The sequence below is a fragment of the Podarcis muralis genome, chromosome 9 (assembly GCF_964188315.1).
Source record: "Podarcis muralis chromosome 9, rPodMur119.hap1.1, whole genome shotgun sequence".
NCBI lineage: Eukaryota > Metazoa > Chordata > Lepidosauria > Squamata > Lacertidae > Podarcis > Podarcis muralis.
The window spans coordinates 4484503-4500475 of record NC_135663.1 but is presented as its reverse complement, the minus strand read 5'-3'; the positions used below and the strand labels follow the sequence as shown (position 1 = coordinate 4500475).

At 45.2% G+C, this 15973-nt stretch overlaps 1 protein-coding gene across 4 annotated transcripts in view; it reads right to left on the bottom strand.

Annotated features, from left to right (window-relative positions):
- The window catches only part of ALMS1 (ALMS1 centrosome and basal body associated protein), a 73949-nt gene extending 61292 nt beyond the window's left edge, over positions 1–12657 (bottom strand). For 3 of the 4 annotated variants that reach the window (XM_028744302.2, XM_077933716.1, XM_077933715.1), the window contains exons 1-3: positions 12406–12656; positions 1269–1403; positions 307–502 (exon numbers count right to left, since the gene is read on the bottom strand). In XM_028744302.2, the coding sequence (XP_028600135.2) occupies positions 307–502; positions 1269–1403; positions 12406–12600 (526 nt within the window). In that variant the 5' untranslated portion in view covers positions 12601–12656. Of the gene's footprint in view, positions 1–306; positions 503–1268; positions 1404–12405 lie in introns of all 4 variants that reach the window. The other variant, XM_077933717.1, reaches the window with a different exon arrangement.
- Positions 12658–15973: the final 3316 nt, after the last annotated feature.

The window sequence follows — 15973 nt, the reverse complement described above, 5'->3', positions numbered from 1 at the left end:
ATGAGAATAATTATAAAAGAAAATATTTAAGAGTACAGTGGTACCTTGGTTTAAGAACAGCTTAGTTTATGAACGACTTGGATGAAGAACGCTGCAAACCCGGTAGTAGATGTTTTGGTTTGTGAACTTTGCCTTGGAAGCAGAACATGTTTCGCTTCCTGTTGAGGGTGTTCCATTTGTAAACCGAGTCCCCCGCTGCTATGGGAAAGGACGCCTTGGTTTAAGAACGCTTTGGTTTAAGAACAGACTTCCGGAATGGATTAAGTTCGTAAACCAAGGTACCACTGTACTGTATACAGAACATACCCAACAGCCGTGTGTGTGTCACATTGGGTGCTTGCTGCGTTCTGGAGTCTTCGGCGACAGTAATTGAGCCTTCTTCCATGCTTGGGAACTCTGTCAAGTCACGGGTCCCACTGCTCTGACTAAGCCTTCTGCCCAAGGCTGCTGGCAGGTTGCTTGTGTCTATTTCTACATGAGGCTGGTACCATGTTTTCATTTCCTGAAAGCAAAATATAGGAGAGGGGAATAGAAAAATGAATGATTGTTCAAGGCATGCTTTAAAGAACCTATAATTTCCCCCAACAACATTTTTTTAAGAGTGCATATGCTTAAAAATTATTATTATTATTATTATTATTATTATTATTATTATTATTATTATTAATAATAATAATACCCCGCCCATCTGGCTGGGCTTCCCCAGTCACTCTGGGTGGCTTCCAACAAAATATTAAAATACAGTAATGCATCAAACATTAAAAGCTTCCCTAAACAGGGCTGCCTTCAGATGTCTTCTAAATGTCTGGTAGTTGTTCTCTTCGACATCTGGTGGGAGGGCATTCCACAGGGCAGGTGCCACTACCGAGAAGGCTCTCTGCCTGGTTCCCTGTAACTTGGCTTCTCGCCAGAACCGCCAGAAGGCCCTCAGCTCTGGACCTCAGTGTCCTGGTAGAACGATCCAGGTAAAATATCTGATTGCTTATGCATCAAAATACTGTATATGAAAGAAAAGATTTGAGGACTCCCTACTTCACTTGGCCCAGTTCTCTGCCTCTATCTGGAGTTATGTTAGGACCTTTGTTTTTTTGCCAGCCCTTTTAGAGAGCCGGTGTCTCCACCCCTCAGCCATGAAGAACGCTGCGTTACCTTGGGGTACTCACTGTCACCCAGCCCAACTTATTCCACAGGGATATGGTGATAACATGCACTACTGTGTGAACATTCTAACTGGATGAAAAAAAACATGGAAAAGATTGCAAAGTTACCTGATTAGCAGTAGATCTATGTCTGATTGCTTCTCCCAAGGAGATGCCACTGACATATGAAACCTGAGTCCCACTGCTGCTTTGGCTTAATAGCTCTTCTTTCAGACCTTGACGTGGTGGCGTTGTTGCAATAGGCTGAAACAAACAGATCTTTTTAATAATGATGGCTGGAGAAAGTGGTATTTTGTCCTGCAGGACCAATTAGTTTCTAAAGTTTTACGGATATTCAGCAATATTTTATATTGCTTGCTTAAGTCAGTGAGGCAAGAGTTGAATACTACACTGGAACATTGAGTTAAACAGCAAAATCCAATTATCTGAATAGTCACAGGAGTACCCAAAACATCTCTCAGTATCCAAAACTCAGTAAAACAATACTGCATGGCTATCTGTCATTGATGCTTTAGCTGAGATTCCTGCTTTGCAGGGGGTTGGACTAGATGACCCTTGGATCCCTTTCAACTCTACGGTTCTATGCAGCCACATATTATAAAAATATGCATTTTCCAGGCATGAAGAAACAATGGACGTTTAACAAACATATTATTGAAGAGGCTGCCTTGTGAAAAGTTCCAGTTCTTCTTTGGCTTCTTAATCTCCTCATGCCTCAGAAAGGTTAGGATCAGTCCAATACATTTATCTTATACAAAATGCTTATTAACAGTATAGAAATTTATTTATGCATGCTACTTGCCCCAAAATGGAAAGAAGTGGTAGTCCCAATGAGAGAAGGATGGATACAAAAACTTATGGACGATGCAGAAATGGAAAAACTTACTGGAAGAATAAGAAATCAAGATAACAAACTTTTTTTTATAAAAGAATAGAAATGGTTTATTGAATATTTACAGATAAATTGTAAACAGATAAAAACATTGGCAGGATCTCTTTCTCTGTCCATCTACCCAACTCAGCCCTTCCACCTGCATCCCAAAACTCATTTTCTTTCTGCCCCCCCCCCCCACTTGTTATCAGATGTTACAATTTCCCCTTTGCCTTTGTGCCTACAAGCTGATGTAGTTTGGTAATTAAGCCAGCAAGCTTTTATTTTAAGAGTGAGGGTGTTGTTGTTGTAAAAAAGGAAAAGAAAAAACGTTAATGGTCTGACATATCCTGTGCACTAGACAAGGCCCTCACTCCACCTTCCCACCTTAATTCCAGTTTATTGAAGGAACTGAATAGGATGCATACACCACTCCTGGGCAAATCAAAAGTGGTGTGTGATGAAGCACGAACAATGAAGGCAATTAGTACTGGGTAAAACGCAAAAGGTATCGATTTTAGATATGTTAAGCAGAGGTAATTATGTGGGTGTTCTGAATGATAATCAAACAAGATGAGTAAAGCAGACATTGCCTTCAAAGGGGTCCAGAGAGAGCAGATGGAGACTAAAACAGAAGAAGAGTAAATCCACGAGGGAGGGGGCCACATTTCTTTGGTTTTTTCCTAGTAGGGAGAAGGACCAAATGTAATAGCTGTATTCTGAACTGAGCCTGGACATTGTGATCATACCACAACTCTGCTTTATGAATGCACTTGGCTCCTTCGTTCTGCCCGGACACTGAGGTCCAGCGCCGAGGGCCTTCTGGCGGTTCCCTCGCTGTGAGAAGCCAAGTTACAGGGAACCAGGCAGAGGGCCTTCTCGGTGGTGGCGCCCGCCCTGTGGAATGCCCTCCCACTAGATGACAAAGAGAAAAATAACTACTAGACTTTTAGAAGACATCTGAAGGCAGCCCTGTTTAGGGAAGCTTTTAATGTTTAATAGGTTATTGTATTGCTAAAATAAGCCGCCCACAGTGTCTGGGGAAACCCAGCCAGATGGGCAGGGTATAATTATTATTATTATTATTATTATTATTATTATTATTATTATTACTCCTGTTTGGTTCTAGGCTAAATTCAAATTGCTGGTTTCAATCCTTCACGCCCTTTTTTTTTTGTTTGGGACCAGGGAACCTGAAAGATTCCTTGCCTCCGTACCTACCTGTCCATACTAAAAGACAGGGGTGGGGAACCTCTGGCCTGCGGGCCAATGTAGGCCTGCCATGGAAACCAAGCAAACTAGCACCTGTCTGTCTACCAGCAATTACCAGACAACCGAGCTGTGATGGCAAAGAGTTCTTCTGGTAACATGGCAGCACCGCAAAAAGGAAGAGAGTTTAAGAAACGGCGACAGCAATGGTGAAACGGGAGGGACGGAGACCATGACAGACAGTTAGGAAAGGACTGCTACCTGTTTAAAAAATGGGACATCCAGTTTCTATGAAAGGATCTGCTAACTGTGATTGGGAGGGGCCTTTACAATATTTGCTCCTCATACAGCCTGCCTTGCCTCCTACTTCTTTGCACCAGCATCCCATCATATCCTTGAGCACCATGTGCCAAATTGATTGATGTAAACTGGAAACCCTATAAAAGGGATCTGGCAACCAGATAGAAGGGAGAGATCCTTCTAAATTCTGAAACAGGAGACTAGGCTTCCCTTCGCCGGCATCTAATGCTGAGTACTTTACAGTCATACCTTGGGATAAATACGCTTCGGGTTGAGCGCTTTCAGGTTGCACTCCGCGGCGACCCGGAAGTAACAGAGCGTTTTGCGCAGGTCATGTTTTTCGCTTCTGTGCATGACATCATTTTGAACATCTGCGCATGTGTGAGCGGCGAAACGGGTCTCGCCGCTCACGCATGCGCAGACGGTCGAAATGATGTCACGCGCATGCGCAGAAGCGAAAAACACGACCTGCGCACACACAGACATGCTGTAGCATCTTACGTTCTGTTCAGGATGCGAACGGGGCTCTGTAACAGATTCCGTTCACATCCCGAGGTACCACTGTATATGAATTTAACTTACCCAACAGGATCCACAGCATTTGGGGAGGGGTGCCTTTACTTCAGAGCCAAGCAGTATATAGAGAATTCAGGACTTACCTTAGCTGTAACCGTCCTTGTCAGGAGAATGAATGGAGCCTGGGGCACACAAGAGCAGTGAGATATTTCAAATATCTCAGCACAGGAACGAAGACCCAGCAAGCACCAACACGGCAAGGCCTCCCCCCACCCCCCAACTGCCAGGTGGGGGGAGCCAAGCCCTGTCTAAGCCTCAGCTATACTGCTGTCATAAAGACTGAGACCTTTGTGAGATTCGGTTGTCTGCCTCACCCTGACAACTTTCACAAATTATCACATCATGTTATATCCTGATACAGACTGAGGGGAAGCCTCCATGCCGAACCAAACACACAAACGTTGCTAGTTTATCCCAAAGAGCCTCCTACTCATTCAGGCTGCTTTCCTCCTTTTATTTCTAGAATTCACTTATTAATTGCCTTCTACACACATAAGATAGTTAGAAGTGCTTAAAAACACAAATACAACAAATACATTTAGAAGAGAACTACAGTCAAACCCTGGGGAGCAATATATACACAAGGCATATGCTACCATCATGAATGAAGATATTATAATTCAAATCTGTATGGTTACACACTGCAAGCACACAGATTAAGTATTAACAATAATTCTTTGGAGGTGTCTGAAGGAATGGATGCCAGTAATGAACACCAAATAGAATATTTCATATCTCAAAAGAAAGTTAATTAACTAGAGCCTCAAAAACTGCCACATTAGTAACTGGAAGAAGCTGGCAGCAACGATACATTCATATGACTAGTTGCCAAAGAAAGTGGGGAGGGATGAGGAAATGAAAGAGCAATGTAGAAGGAATACAAATATCCAAGAAGTTACACCATTGGGTGCAGAAACTCTAAAAAAAATATTTACTTTGGTAGCAGCCAGAAAAACAAACAGGAACAAATAGACTTATAGCTTCAAATTAATGAAACTGGAATAATCCCTCTCCAGGGATGTGCATGTAATTAAGCTAAGGGAAGAAAACCTTGTCAGATTTTGAAAGTGCAAGAATTAGTTCTCTTCACTAAAATATATATTTTTGGGGGGAGAGACACTGACAGCTATGAACAGCTCATTTCATCACAGCTGTATTGATCAATGTGCAAGGCGGAAAAACTCTCAAGTACCTGCTGTATTTAAGAAAACTAAAAGAACAGCCAATGATTTCAGGCTAGGCAAATAATAGATAACCAGGCTAGAGTCTACTGTAAACAGTGAAGATGGAGTGAAACCATCACCTAAACTGGAATTAATGTTAAGACCCATGTACTGTATGTTGTCGCTAGAGAAATGCTGTCCTTAAAGAAATGGATCATTCAAGCAGTAAACACAGAGCTGAGAGAAAATAAATAAGAAACCTAGGAAGCTGTCTCATCCAGATCAAGCCAGTGGTCCATCTAGCTCAGTATTCTTGACACCAACTATCAGCGTCTCTCCAAGGTTTTAGAAAAGAAGCCTGCACAGTCCTACCTGGAGAGATGCCTGGGACCTTTTGCAGGTAGCAGCTCAGCGTTAAAAGTAGAAATCGTTATACAGGAGACAACCAAGAGGAGGATGAGAAATTCTCAATAGTTTTACAGCCACAAACATTCAGAAAATTCCATGCCATGAATAAAGGAAGGAAATATGCATGCTAGGGAAAGAAAATGTGCCTGTTGGCTTGTTCACTCCCCTTGTTCTTTTTGAAGACTTTGGGTAAGCATGTACCAGTTTAGCAGACAAGGAGTGAACAGTAGGGCTGGGCAATAGTTCATCCAAACCTGGTTTGAAGTGCATATCACGATACAGTGGTACCTTGGGTTACATATGCTTCAGGTTACATACGCTTCAGGTTACAGACTCCACTAACCCAGAAATAGTGCTTCAGGTTAAGAACTTTGCTTCAGGATGAGAACAGAAATCGTGCTCCAGTGGTGCAGGGGCAGCAGGAGGCCCCATCAGCTAAAGTGGTGCTTCAGGTTAAGAACAGTTTCAGGTTAAGTACGGACCTCCGGAACGAATTAAGTACTTAACCCGAGGTACCACTGTATTGGTTTCATAATGTTTGACCTGGCAATATTGTGAACCATGGTGTGTGTGCGTGTTATGCCAAAATCACAACGCAGGAAAACCGCGAAGCCAGCTCATGCCTCTACATAAAGGTAAAGGTACCCCCTGACTGTTAGGTCCAGTCGCGGAAGGCTCTGGGGTTGCACACTCATCTCGCTGTATAGGCTGAGGGAGCCGGCGTTTGTCCACAGACAGCTTCCGGGTCATGTGGCCAGCATGACTAAGCCACTTCTGACAAACCAGAGCAGCGCACGGAAACACTGTTTACCTTCCCGCCAGAGCGGTACCTATTTATCTACTTGCACTTGACGTGCTTTCAAACTGCTAGGTGGGCAGGAGCTGGAACCGAACAACGGGAGCTCACCCTGTCATGGGGATTCGAACTGCCAACATTGCAATCGGCAAGCCCTAGGCTCTCTGGTTTAGACCACAGCGCCTCCCGCGTCCCTATGCCTCTACATAGTTCCACCCGTATTACAAACATTGTGATATACTGTATCAGTATATCACAATGTTTAGCTGGTGTTATACAGTATTGCAATGCTGGAAACCAGACATTGCCCAGCCCTAGAGAACAAAACTAAATTTCAGAGGGGGAAATGGCTTTGATGCTCTAAACTTGACATCATACACAACCAAAAGCGGGTTTTAACACAGCAGCTACCTGCGAACTTTCATGCATGGAGATTCAGAAGAACCAACAATCTTACAGAGGGTTTGAAACAACATTAAACTGTAGCTAATTGTAATTGGAAGCAAAAGCTTCTGGATTCCTGCAGGGTGTCTAGCCTTGCTCCCATTACAATAAACAACAGTTTATAATGAGGTCTGAATGCAGCCAATGCTATACAATCAGCAGAGTATCATCTGTGGCATAATTCAAAAGGTGAGCCACTGGGGTGGCACAATCCACCTGTCCCCTCAGAATTAGCTAACTCCTAATTAGAGTGGAAACAGTCAGCAAAGGACACGTACTGTGCAATGAGCACCTCCACTGATCAGTTCCTGACTAGGATATTTTGACAGGTCACAAAACCTTGTTGCCAAGAAAAATAAAGTATTCGCTCTAGCTGCTTAACCAAAGGAGTTGTGCAGTATGCCAGGAATTATTCAGGTTTCCCAGAACTCAGTACTTGCATTGTCTGCCGCACAGGAGTTGAAGGGAGGGTTGTACCAGCACAGCAGAACACAGTGTTAGAAACAGATATATAAGCTAATCACCAAATGGCACAATGGAATGTTTAAGCACCTTGGCATTCATTATCTTTATTAATTTCATTTATATAGCACTTTATTTTTATTTTTTTAAATCCCCAAAAATCTCATTTCAAGCAGGTAAAATGGTGGACATCGCTCCTGCCTGTCTTGCCAACAAATTTATTAGCTGAGAATAAAAAAATCTTTCAGCCCGGTGAAGTCTTCTATATAGCATTAAAGCTTGCATACTATTTCAGCAACACTCACAGGTCAACCCTGCTTATTCAACAGGATCTAGACAGAGGCAAGTGGAAGGAAGACAGACACATCCTGAGTTTAATTTCATGTGAAGCCCTGCCTTGCTCCACAGCTAACTCTTTCTAGTCTCTCTCAGAAGTACAAAACTAATGATACACCCTAGAGAGTAGAGACGGGTTGGGAACAAATATAAATCACACTATTTATTTGATTAAAACTATAAATTAACTGCAAGAGATGCAGTTTTAAAGGGTCTTGATTTGGCTCACAGGTAGGAAGTAACCCACCCCAGGTACAAATAGCAGGAATTTGTATTATTTCAATTTGAAGGATGTATCACTCATCCCTAGGTTCACTAGAGTCCGAATTGATTTTCTGTGCTTGAAAACTGGCAGTGAATATCAAGCCTCTCTTAGGCTCTGATAATTACATGTTATGCTTAATAAAAAAAAAAAATCAAGAACTGCTGCGAACATCGACAGCTGAAGATACTAATTTACACCCCAAACATAAACATGTCTAATTGGACTTCAGTAGGGACTTGCTTCAGAACAAACATGCTCAAACCAGGATGCCTGTAGAAGCAATGTTTTCGCTCGAGCATGAGTAAGTTAGGTGACAACCATCCACAGCTACCCCACAAACACATAGGGCAAAAGGCTGCATCCACTCTACCCTCCCACTAGAATGCCACTAAAAGTACTATATGCCACAACAGAGCTCACACATCCATAATACTATTTCACGATGGTTCTCCATGGTTTAGAACAGGGTTTCCCAAACTTGGGTCTCCAGATGTTCCTGGACTACAACTCCCATGATCCCCAGCTGGAAGGAGCAGTGGTCGGGGATGATGAGAACTGTAGTTTAAAAACAGCTGGAGACCCAAGTTTGGGAAACCCTGGTTTAGAGGATCCTCCTAGCCTAGACAACTACATATTTTTACTTCCAAAAATTAAAGTCACAGGCATCCACAAAGCAGTGGCAAACAGATCTGAAAACTTTACACCATCACTACGGTTCTAGATGATACTTCACACCTCCTTCCTCCTAGCATAGGGACAAACCAAGGAGTGGCCAACTTAGCATTACACCCAAACCAGCAACTTATGGTTGGTTTGTTTGTTTGTTTGTTTGTTTGTTTGTTTGTTTGTTTGTTTCTAAAAAGCTACAAGTACAATTCTAAGCCAGCTACTCCATGGTTAGCTCACTGCTGGGCAGGAACAGAGGGAGAACTGTTACTTCCAAATGTGGCCAGTGTAAAATAAAACTAATCTTCACATTATTTTTTGAAAAACACACAGGCATATATGCAGGTCTGAAAATTCACAGCATAATAAAAATAGTACATAGCATATTTTTAACAAGGAAAGTATCTGTTCAGCAAGACCTCAAAAGAAGGTCACAGTTAGCATACCTTGCTTTTGAAAAAGGGCAAGTGATTCCCTTCCTACATTTCTGTTCTCCTCTCCATTATAAAATGCCCTGGGAATTTTCACTGGAGAACAATTATAGTAAATAATAAAATAAACTTCACTCAAGCACACTGTAAGCAGTTTACTTGCAAATCCCACATCCCCTGCTAAACTCATAGTGTCTTTCCTTCAATTATGAAAGCAACAATGCTAATTCGGATTACTGCAATGGGCTGTATGTGGGGCTACACTTGACGATGGTCGGCAGGCTGCCGTTGGTGCAGAGATCAAAACCCAGGACGCCTGAAGGCAGCATAACTACTTGCACTGGCCGCCAATCTGCGGCGAGGCCAATTATGAGATTTTGGCAAGAAGATATAAGACCCTATGCAGCTCAGGACTACATTACATCAGAGACCAACTTATCCTTCATATATAAAGGTAAAGGTACCCCTGCCCGTACGAGCCAGTCTTGACAGACTCTAGGGTTGTGCGCCCATCTCACTCAAGAGGCCAGGGGCCAGCGCTGTCCGGAGACACTTCCGGGTCACGTGGCCAGCGTGACAAGCTGCATCTGGCGAGCCAGCGCAGCACACGGAACGCCGTTTACCTTCCCGCCAGTAAGCGGTCCCTATTTATCTACTTGCACCCGGGGGTGCTTTCGAACTGCTAGGTTGGCAGGCGCTGGGACCGAGCAACGGGAGCGCACCCCGCCGCGGGGATTCGAACCGCTGACCTTTCAATCGGCAAGCCCTAGGCGCTGAGGCTTTTACCCACAGCGCCACCCGCGTCCCCATCCTTCATATATGGTAGGTCACTAAATTCCGCAGGACAGATTCTCCCGTAAGTCCCTAAAATATCAGAAGCCCACTCTGAAGCAACTCTAAGCAGGGCCTTCAGTTTGGCTGCCCCTGTTCTGTTAAGCCACTTCCGACATCAGGAGGAGGTGGGGTTGCGGGCTCACACTCCCAACACGCGCACGGAGGCTGGTTTCCAGCCCCGCGCGATCCGGGAATCCTCAGGCCTCGCCGCCCAGGGATCTCCCTCTTTGGTCCGTGCAGCTGTTGTGGTTTCCCACCCACCCTTCCTTTAAGGTTTCCCTTCTGACCTTGCTATGGACTTCGGTTGGTCGCCATTAAGGGGCCTGGTAGGAATTTTTTCCACTTGGCAAATTGGCACTGGCCATTTGGTTTTTCGCCTACCTCGTAGCAAATCGTCACAACTCCTTGGTTTTGGCGGTTAGGCATTGATAGGGGTATTGTTATGTAGACGTATTGGGGGGGAGCGCCATCACCTCCCCCAAATATTGAAGGGTAGTCCGGTAAAGGATTCCGGGGGGCGTTGCCTCGTCCGAAGCCTGTGGAGGCCAGGGCCTAAAGTGCGCCCCCAATCGGTCACCCCGGGGGAGTACCTAGTTGAGGTGCATCAGCAGGGCTCCCCCTGCTGGTGTTAACCCTTCCCGGTTTTCAAGCAAACAGGCTGAAGCCGGATAGTCGGTTAGGACCAATACCTAAGCCAATACCGCTCTTACCTGTAACCAATAAAGTTGTTGCCAATTTTAGCCCATTAACCTTAAATAATTGTGTCCTATGTCTTTATTCCTACTGGGGGGGAGGCGGGAACTCAAAACAACATTCCTACAAGAAGAACCTACTCTTAATGATTAAATACAAATCCCAAGATTAATTTATCACTGATATAAGATAATTTTGGTATGACTGGATGTTACAAGCGGAAAGACTTATTAAAGATAAACTTAACTTTTAACAAATCTAACAAAGGGCATGGAAATGCACTGTATTAATGAGAACTCCTACACTGAATGCCAGGTGAAGGAAATGTGCCATATCTAAAGTCATAAACCTGTGCAACAGAGACAGCAGCCAACTTATTGTAGGTATCAGACAGTTTGCATAAAAGGTTATAAACCCAAGATAAAACGTACCATCCTTATAAATCAGAGTTTTCCAAACTGTGTGTCGCGACACCTTAGCGTGTCAGCTGCAACGGTTAGGTGTGTCAAGCGAAAGCTCTTATAAGGAGTTAGCTTAACCTCCAGTTTGCTAGTAAAACTGAATTACTGTGTCGCAAAATGACACGTGTCTAAAAAGTGTGTCACCGACGTGAAAAGTTCGGAAAGCTCTGATATAAACCAAGAAAGGTAGAGATTTGCAGGGGGTGGGGTGCGGACAAGGTCCTCTCTGCTCCACACTGTGGACTAGCACCATGGGAAACACATTGGGGGTGTCTGCAAGTTCAAAGTGTGCGCAGACACAAACACATCATTTATAACTTTTTGTTTTAATATGGGGGGGAGGGATAGAATTTCCCTTTCTGATGCATTTCCACACATGCAAGCACAAAAAACCCCTCACAGTATTATGAATGGGAGGGGGGGCAGTGAAGTGTCCTTAAAAGAGGCCCCCCAACTGAAACCCTTCTCCCCATAATTAAAGCCCCACCCCCAATTAAAGCCCCCATTAAAGCTCCCTCACCTCCATAATAATAATAATATTGGTATTATTGGTAATATTTGTAATATTATTATTCTTAATAATAATATTAATATTGTAATATTAATCTGGCTGGGTTTCCCCAGCCACATTAAAGCCCCTCACCCCCAATAAAATTCCCCCACCCCAATTAAAGCCCCCACCCCAATTAAATCCCCTCACCCCAATTAAGCCCCCACGCCTCCAATTAAAGCCTCTCACCCCCAATTAAAGCCTCTCACCCCCAATTAAAGCCTCTCACCCCCAATTAAAGCCCCCACCCCCAATTAAAGCCTCTCACCCCCAATTAAAGCCTCTCACCCCCAATTAAAGCCCCCACCCCTCCAATTAAAGCCCCCACCCCTCCAATTAAAGCCCCCACCCCTCCAATTAAAGCCCCCACCCCTCCAATTAAAGCCTCCACCCCTCCAATTAAAGCCCCCACCCCTCCAATTAAAGCCTCTCACCCCCAATTAAAGCCTCTCACCCCCAATTAAAGCCCCCACCCCTCCAATTAAAGCCCCCACCCCTCCAATTAAAGCCCCCACCCCTCCAATTAAAGCCCCCACCCCTCCAATTAAAGCCTCCACCCCTCCAATTAAAGCCCCCACCCCTCCAATTAAAGCCCCCCACCCCAATTAAGCCCCCACCCCTCCAATTAAAGCCCCCACCCCTCCAATTAAAGCCCCCACCCCTCCAATTAAAGCCCCCACCCCTCCAATTAAAGCCCCCCACCCCAATTAAGCCCCCACCCCTCCAATTAAAGCCCCCACCCCCAATTAAAGCCCCCCTAACCCTAACCCTTATACTCACGGGAACTTGGCCCTCCTCCTTCTCAGGCCCCTCCATGGCTGTGGGGAGTTGAAGGGAGTCGGGGGGCGCTAGTAACGGCAACAGTGGGGGGGGGGGTTGGCTCAAAGCTCCGCCCCTTTCAGCGCCCCCCGCCCTCTTCTCTTCCTCCCGCTCCCGAGCGAGCCACCCGAGTCGAGGAGAAGCGCGCGTGCGCATGCGCCCGCGGGGCCTCTCTCTTCCCGCCCGCTCGTTGTTAGGGACTCGCTCTAAGGAGGGCGGGAGGGGGAGGGGGCGGGGCTTCCTCCCGCCCGACGCCGGCGCGACCCAAGGAGGGAGCCGTTGGAGAGAAAGCGAAGGTGCGCGCGCAAGCGACGGGGCGGGCCAAAAGGCTGAACGTCCTTCCTAGGTCCAGGAGCCAATGGGCTGGACGGCTCCGAGTGTGCCTCGCTGCCATTGGGCGAGGGGCTTCGCGAAAGTGGGCGGAGACTCCAGCTGCGTGGCCGTGCGCGCTCTCAGGCGGGAAAGGGGGGGCGAGGAGACTCTGAAAGACCCGGATGACAACATTCCCTACTAGCCAGCTGACTGCCTCTGAACATGGAGGCTCTACTCCGCCCTCACAGTTCATAATCCTGGATAACATTTTTTCCTCCTCTATGAATTTCTCAATAGTCCTAGATTTGGAGGGCGCCCCAGAGGTCATCTAGTCCATCTGCCAGGAATGACAAGAGGGATTAAAAAATTTTAAAAAATGTTTTAAATAGTTATATGCAGAATCCATCAGGCGAAAGGCTGGGCTGGATGAATCCCAAGCCGGAATAAAGATTGCCAGAAGAGACATCAACAACCTCAGATATGCAGATGACACAACCTTGATGGCAGAAAGTGAGGTGGAATTAAAGAACCTCTAAATGAGGGTGAAAGAGGAGAGCGGCAAATATGGTCTGAAGCTCAACATCCAAAAAACGAAGATCATGGCCACTGGTCCCATCACCTCCTGGCAAATAGAAGGGGAAGAAATGGAGGCAGTGAGAGATTTGACTTTCTTGGGCTCCATGATCACTGCAGATGGTGACAGCAGCCACGAAATTAAAAGACGCCTGCTTCTTGGGAGAAAAGCAATGGCAAACCTAGACAGCATCTTAAAAAGCAGAGACATCACCTTGCCAACAAAGGTCCATATAGTAAAAGCTATGGTTTTCCCAGTAGTGATGTATGGAAGTGAGAGCTGGACCATAAAGAAGGCTGATCGCCGAAGAATTGATGCTTTTGAATTATGGTGCTGGAGGAGACTCTTGAGAGTCCCATGGACGGCAAGAAGATCAAACCTCTCCATTCTGAAGGAAATCAGCCCTGAGTGCTCACTTGAAGGACAGATCCTCAAGCTGAGGCTCCAAGACTTTGGCCACCTCATGAGAAGAGAAGACTCCCTGGAAAAGACCCTGATGTTGGGAAAGATGGAAGGCACAAGGAGAAGGGAACGACAGAGGACGAGATGGTTGGACAGTGTTCTCAAAGCTACCAGCATGAGTTTGACCAAACTGCGGGAGGCAGTGGAAGACAGGAGTGCCTGGCGTGCTCTGGTCCAGGGGGTCACGAAGAGGCGGACATGACTAAACAACAAGCAGGTGTTGACTGGCTGTCCGTCATGGATGCTTTAGCTGAGATTCTTGCAATGCAGGAGGTTGGGATATGAAATATACAGTGGTACCTCAGGTTAAGTACTTCATTCTGGAGATCCGTTCTTAACCTGAAACTGTTCTTAACCTGAAGCACTACTTTAGCTAATGGGGCCTCCTGCTGCTGCTGCACCGCCGGAGCCCGATTTCTGTTCTCATCCTGAAGCAAAGTTCTTAACCTGAAGCACTATTTCTGGGTTAGCAGAGTGTGTAACCTGAAGCGTATGTAACCCGAGGTACCACTGTACTTCAAGTCGAATGTGAATTTCATGCTCTTTATTCAGCTCGTAGTAGCAATGAATGAAACTTTCCCCAAAACGTCTAGCTATATATACATTATTTACACAATGGGCCCCGCATGATTGGCTAATTCCGGGCTGCTACTGTAGGCCAATCAGGTTTCGGATTCACTTCCTCTAGGAGCCTGATTGGCTGCTCCTGCAGGCCAATCAGGTTGCTGATTCACTTCCACCTGGAGATGGATTGGGTGGCTCGTGCAGACCAATCAGACTGCTGCATTCTGGATTCTATTGTTCTAGGATTCAGCTCAGTACATAACAGGCTAATAAAAATAATAAATTTTATTTATACCCCGCCCTCCCCAGCCAAGACCAGGCTCAGGGCGGCTAACACGAAATATAAAAACAATTGATTGAAATACAGCTTAATAAACAAGAATAAATTACATTAAAACATTAAAATGCAGCCTCATTTCAGTGGAAACTCAATCAAAAACTTTTTGGGGGATAAAAATGTCAAGTCTTCACCAACGCGTAAGAACAGTGACCCATTCCCAACAGAAGTAACTGGCGATAACCTTTGCTAGCTTTGCCATGTTTCTGCATCCACAATTGTGATTAAGTGTTCAATAAACTGAACCAAATCCGCTGGTCAACCTGAACTAAGCAGCTTTTTAAAAAATGTCTCTCTAACCCTTTTGTCTGCAGAGATGCAAGCAAAAACGAAGTGGGTGCAATTCAGTAAGGAAGCAGACCTGCTCTTGCCTCCCAGTGTTCTGGCAAATTAATGCACAGACCCTGCTCTGATTGACAAGCAAGACAAGCAATGGTGTTTGACCGCCTTTGCTCCCATTGCATACTCTTGCCTTTAAACAAGAAGGGTCAGATGTAGGATGTCTGCAAGAAAGACCAGACCCTGCCTTTTATGCTCAACTTGATTATTGTTATATTATTTTCGAGTTGGCTGCATTGATTTTCCAGCAGCAGGGAGCTCTGGGTTTGTTTGTTTTTCCTCGAGAACAAATTGGTGGCTTTCATTTGTCTGCCTTGAGAATAGCTTAGGCATGGTTTTTTCCAAAACATCTATGCAATTGCAATGCGTATATTAATTCAACGAAGGCATGAATAATTAAAATAGCTCATTACCCAGCACTGAGGCTGAACCACACAAAAAAATCAAAGCAGACAAGACGTTAAAATCCGGAAAGTCAAAGCCTTTCTCCGGCCACAGTGGTTGCGGATTTCCAAAGACTCTGCAGCGCAGTGACAAAAATAAATGTGTCTCGTTCTACAGATATTTTCATACTGCACCTTCCATCCAGACTAGATCCTCAGGTCATTAGACAATAAAGCACTATTAAAAATAATAGCTAAACAGCAAAATCAAGAGCAATAGGGCAAAAATAAACAGCAGCAGGCAGAGAAAATAATAGGATGTAAGAGCAGTGAGCCGTAAAGCACACATTCAGATACGTTGGTTCGGGAAACGCGTTTTTGAATTAGGTCATTTTAACCAGTTTAGTGAGCCGGTGTCTCATTCACCCAAATCAGGGGTAGTTAACCTTTGGCCTGTGGCCAATCTTGTCCTGCTAGGGGGTCAAATTTGACCAACGAGGCCAATTTTTAAATGCCACGCCTCCAGCCAACCAGCTGACGCAAAGCTGTCAACTTACA